This window comes from Trichechus manatus, unplaced genomic scaffold, assembly GCF_000243295.1.
Source record: "Trichechus manatus latirostris isolate Lorelei unplaced genomic scaffold, TriManLat1.0 scaffold00137, whole genome shotgun sequence".
Lineage (NCBI taxonomy): Eukaryota > Metazoa > Chordata > Mammalia > Sirenia > Trichechidae > Trichechus > Trichechus manatus.
In genome coordinates, this window is record NW_004444073.1 from 821,958 (window position 1) to 827,685 (window position 5,728).

The window sequence follows — 5,728 nt, forward strand, 5'->3', positions numbered from 1 at the left end:
TTCTGCCTCTGTAACATTTACTAACATGTAAAGTAAAAGTGTGAAAGTGTTAGCAAGTGTGTTGATTTATCTAAGTCCCAGCCATCAGTATGTCAAGGGCAGTATGCTAGAGCTAGTTGTCATGTAGCCTGCTCATAAGTGGTGTTTCTACCACAGATATTCATCAGAGGCTTGAGGGTTTTTATTTTTGTTTTTTGGTGGTGGGTGGAGGAAGGAAGCTTGAGGTTTTGAATATTCAGAATGATCTTAGGTAAATACTTGCACTAAATGTAAAGACCTATATGATACACACCCTGAATTTAGGGCTGCGGCAGAGCTTCAGTACCTCCAGAGGCTGGCAGGTATATATTTTGATAATGGGGAAAAATGCACCCTAGGAGCTTTAGTTTTTCAGTTTCCCATTAAAAAGACACTACCACTTTGGCTTTAAAAGAAAAAGAATAGAAAACGATATGTATTTGCCTTGTCAGCATTCTTGTTTTTTCATTAGTGCAGTTGCCTTGCTCTGTAACTCATCTTGACCTATAAAAAAAAACAGTTGCCATCGAATCGACCCCAACTCAGGGCAACCCAGGCTCGTGGCAACCCTACGTGTGTCAGAGTAGCACCGCGCTCCTTTGGATTTTTAATGGCTGATTTTTCAGAAGTAGATCACCAGGCTTTTCTTCTGAGGCACTTCTGGGTGGACTCAAACATCCAACCTTTCAGTTGGTAGCTGAGTACTTTAACTGTTTGCACCACCATAGACTCCCCTTGGCCTGTAGAGCTGCCCAAAAGGACCGCCTTCCCCGAGAATAAGATTAGGGACAGCAGTTCTGATTCTATCTCCATGTTGCAGATGTACAAACGTGAGAAAATTTCAATACCGAAGATACTTCATGTGAACCAAAGCAACTGATTTCCCTTTTTTTTTTAAAGACTATCATACTTATTAATATTTTCCCTATTTATAATCACTACGCAATCCCAGTTTCTGTTCGTACAGCCAGGTTTCAGGTAGATAAACAACTCAAGACCAGTATCCAGATGAGTTCTGCTTTGCATTTGTCCCTTACGCTTTCCGTCACACTGTTACTGGTAGGAATAATGTCTCTCTGCATCACCTGTGGCATCTCCCTTGCCATTTTATACAAGTTCAAATTCACGCTATTTTTGGAGATGGAAGCAGGAGGGACAGGCACAGGATGACTGCCTGCCTGCCTTCTGCTGTGTCCTGCAACTCACCCCAAGATGTTACCCAGATCTACCACTGTTTTCAGATCTTTTGCTCAGATAAAAAAGAAATTGAAAGGCATTTTTCTTATAAGAATACCCAACTTCTCGATTAAACTTATAGCAAGACTTTAATTAATTAGCAGGAAACCTTTGGAATAGAAACCACACAAATGAAATAGATTCTGCAATTTGGAAGGCGTTTAGTCATGACTTCTGGGCTGGCTTCCAGCTGGGGTAGGCAAAGGCTGTCTGTCCTAAGCAGGACCTGTGGAAATTTTTAGGAAACACTGAAGAAACGTTAACTGGGATTTTTCTCCTTACACTGAGTTAAAATGAGATTCAGAGAGACTCACCTGCTTGTCATGACCCAGGGCTGAATTTGTCAGGTCTCTTGTCAGCTGGTACGGGGCAAGGGGGGGCAGAATCAGCAACAAAGGAGCAATGAGGAAGTGTCATTTTGGCAGAGGACACATTGTAAAGCTTGAATTTAATTTTCTATCCTTGTGGAAATATGAATTTTTTTTTTTTTTTTTTTACAATTTCTGCTTGAAATATAAGTGTGAAAGCAAATAAAGTCGTGGGGAAACATGCTCCCCAATTTATGAAGGAAATGGTGTCTGATAAGGCATATTAAGGAATGTACATTGTTTAAAAAAGGAAAAGAAAGGATATTGAAAGATTTCCAAGAAATGATGTGTTTTATTTGAAAGAAAACAAATTGTATTTGCAACTCTAAACCAAATGTAGCAAATAATACGGCTCTTCTTTGGGTTTTGATAAATCACCTTGTTCGTTCCCTATGTCTCTGTGCGCGCAGACTGTTGGGCAGTTTGTCTTGTATCCTACCATTGTTAGACGATCAGTCATTACTGGGGGCAAAAGAACAGGAGGGAGCTTTTCCAAGGATGAAAGGGCAAGATCCTTAAAATGTCCTTTTCACTTGGCAATGAGACAGGAAAATTCCGCTGTTGGAATATGAGTAAGCGGCAGCACCACGCTGGGCAGAAAAGTCACAAGTGAAAAAAGTTAAATTCAAGTATTTACAAAAAACTCAGACAGCTTTTTAAAATTAAATTTCTTTCCTTAATAATAATAAAAAAAGCATATTTAGTGTTTAGAAAAGAACATCTAAACAAGCAAGAGAAAGCAAATAAAAATTATTTTAATCCCACATTCTAAGTAGAAGCCATAATATTTATGCTCTTTATAACCTGCCTTGTATCCCTAACAATATTTCCGTGTCATTAAATATTATTCCCCCATCACTTTTGTCACCTGCATATTATTTTAATTTTAGAGTTCTGTTGTAGTTCAACTGATACACTGTAGTATAGTAATTTAAGAGTGTGCAACTGTATAGTTAACTAATCCCTCGTTGGACATTTTTGTTGTCAATTTTTTTCACTATTCTGAACATTCTCTCATCCGCTTTTCTTTTAGCAAAACTCTTTGAGTCCATTTTAAATTATGTTGTTGGAATAAAATTCCTGATTCAGAGGATATACACATCTTAAAGCTGTTTGAAAATATGAACAGCCCAACAGCCTGCTGAAATGTCCTAATTTGTACTCTACTGTTTGTCTAGGAGTGTGTCCATTTCCCAACACCTGGGTTCATACTGGACTTGTGTTCCCTTAGGTTTTCTAGTTTTCCTAGGAAAAATTAAAAAAAACAAACAAACCTGTTCCCATCCAGTCGATTCTGACTCGTAATGACCTATAGGGGACAGTAGAACCGCCCCACAGGGTTTCCAAGGAGCGGCTGGTGGATTCAAACTGCTGACCTTTTGGTGAGCAGCTGAACTCTTAACCACTGTGCCACCAGGGCTCCTAGGAAAAATAGCAGCGAGGTATTTGAGGAGTTCTAACTAATCTGGGAACTTCTAAGTGCTGTTTTACTTACTTAGTTGAGGTCATTTTTCCACACTTGGGCTGTATTAGGAGCGGTGGACCGAGTCCAATAGCTATTTTAAAGATATGTAAAGAGCTTATTAACTGTATAAATTATTACCCCCTCCCCCAGGAGTCACATATATGACACAGATGAAGAAGTTTGACCGATACCGTGTGTCTGTATATAGTTATGCATGTATGTGTGTGTTCATGTGTATGCATATAAAAGTTATCATTGTAGCATTAACAGAAGGACAGTTTCATATTAAAATGTCATTATTCAAATAATTTTCTCCTGGTGGGATCAGAGCTGTGGCTGTTTAGTAGCTGTGAAAATTGAAGTATGACTTGAATTAAGCACCCCAAATGTCTTGGCTCTGATATTGCTTAGCACTCACACTTGAGAATGGATTTGTAAGGTTTATTCATTTAGCAGAGTGTATATTATTTGAATGATGAACAATATTCCTGACAATGGGTTAGACACGTGGGGGAACTTGGGGAAAATACAAAGAAGTGTATGGCAGTTCTCAACCATGTGTTGCCTTTTCTGGAATTTTTCTACGCACATAAAATTTTTTTTAGAAAGTAACTATGTTAACCTCCATGGACACTGATTATCATACAGAAAATAAGTTTTTGATCAGCTCTAACTCTGAGAACTTGGTTTCCCTTAAAAGCATAACTTTGCACCGGTTTGAACCTCTGATGAGACTTTGCATTTCTAACAAGCTCCCCTTGCCCTCAAGTCAATTCCGACTCATAGCAACCCTATGGGACAGAGTAGAACTGCCCCACAGTGTTTCCAAGGAGTGGCTGGTGGATTCGAACTGCTGACCTTTTGGTTAGCAGCCAAATGCTTAACCGCCACTGTGCCACCAGGGCCCCAACAAGTTCCTAGGCAATGCTAATGCTGCTAGTTAGGGACCAATTCTGAGAACCACCAGTAGAGCAGTGGTTCTCAAAATTTATTATACATAAGAATCACCTGGGGTCTTGCTAAACTATAGATCCTGATTCAGTATATCTGGGGTGGAGATGCAAAATCTCAGCAGGGTTTCGACCCAAAACAAATAGTTTCCAAGCCCCCCTTATAAGCCTGTTCTGAAAGGTGTTGGCCAAGCAGCTGAGCCCAGGCTAGGCCGCACTGATTAGCCGACTTACTCACTGGCAGCTAAGCCAGGTTCACACCCTGTGTCCTGCACATCGCCTCTGAGGCCCCTGGGAGGAGCAAGCAACTCTCCCACAGAGCCAGAACCAAGCTGCTCCATGTGTTCTTTGCAGAGTCAGCCCCAGCTGTGAAGGCTGCCTGGTCTTCCCACTTGCTCCCTTTTTGCGAGCTTTCCTGGGGCATGCCCTCTGCATAGTCTGGGGGTGGGGGAGATCCAACTGGAACCAAACTGGAACAGCCCTTCTGCGGCCCTGCCAGAAATTTGCATCATAAAGGCCAAAGAGGCCAACCTTCCTAGGCTTTTTGTAAGGGGTTGTGTGGCAGAAAATTCCTCAAATAGTATCTGCCGCCTCCCCAGCCCCCTCTGCTTTGTCTCTGCATCATTGTCAAACACAGGGTAATGGAAGTGAGAAGGGATCACACAGCCTGTTTAGAGAAAAGATTCTCTTCCACTGTGGACAAGAATGCCATTCCTTGGGTGGAGGTGAGAGGCGTCTGGCCACTCTGAAACGTAAGCCTTTCCAGAATGATTTCCTTTTCTGGTCATGCTTCTTTAAAAAAAAAAAAAAAAAGTGGCTATATTGAAAGAGAGATTATTCAAGTTAGGAAAACAGACAAATCATGGCAACAAAAAGTTCTCTTTCTGCCTAGACTTAATCCGAAACCAAAGTGAGGGTACAAAAGTTGAGAAGTAAGACCCACCGTGACTCAGCACTGAATCTGTCCAAAGCTACGGTCCGCTAGAAGGCGTGGGATGCAAATGAAAACCTAAGGATGCTCAGGTCCCAGGCTAGAAAGTTATTTTGAAACTTTGCACTGACTACTTTATATACACACACATTTAGAAATTTAATTTTGAAGCAGCTTCAAACTTAGAGAAAAGTTTCAAGAACAGAACAGAGAAATCGTGTTTCCTCTTCGTCTAGAAACCTCATTCAAACTTCCCCAGACCTGTTGCTGTCGAGTTGATTCCGACTCATAGTTGTCCCAATTTAATCCTTTAATGAGAAGATTGTAACCCGAGTCAGCACCTGGAGCCCAGTTGTCCTGGCTCTCATCTCCCTTAATCTGTTCCTTAGTGGTTCCATGTCTTTCATGCCTTGGGCGTTTTTAAAGATTATAGGTCAACCATTTTGTACAATATCTTCTAGTTTGGGGTTTATTAAAAGGTCATTTTCAGGAAAAGGTAAAATAGTGACATTCATGCAGATGTAATAATGAACCCGTGTTAAAAGAATTTTATTTTACTCATGACATGAGAGAACCAGGCAGATGTCACAGTAGCTTCAAAGGAAAAGTCAAAAGCGTGTATTCATATAAAGGAATGTGAAGACGAACTGTAAGCAAGCAAGCAAGCTAGTACCTATTTTTAAAAGAAGGGCAGATAAAGGAGGGGGAGGGGAAGAGGAAGAGGAAGAAGAAGAGCTCTTTATATACATTTTTAACCCCA

General features: G+C 40.8%; 1 protein-coding gene across 1 annotated transcript in view; it reads left to right on the plus strand.

The window, feature by feature from the left end:
- Positions 1 to 5,728, plus strand: part of ELMO1 (engulfment and cell motility 1) — a 648,319-nt gene that overhangs the window by 225,370 nt on the left and 417,221 nt on the right. Inside the window, exons 8-9 of the mRNA XM_004385299.2 lie at positions 1,883 to 1,909; positions 3,264 to 3,303. Coding sequence (XP_004385356.1) covers positions 1,883 to 1,909; positions 3,264 to 3,303 — 67 coding nt within the window. The remainder of the gene's footprint in view (positions 1 to 1,882; positions 1,910 to 3,263; positions 3,304 to 5,728) is intronic.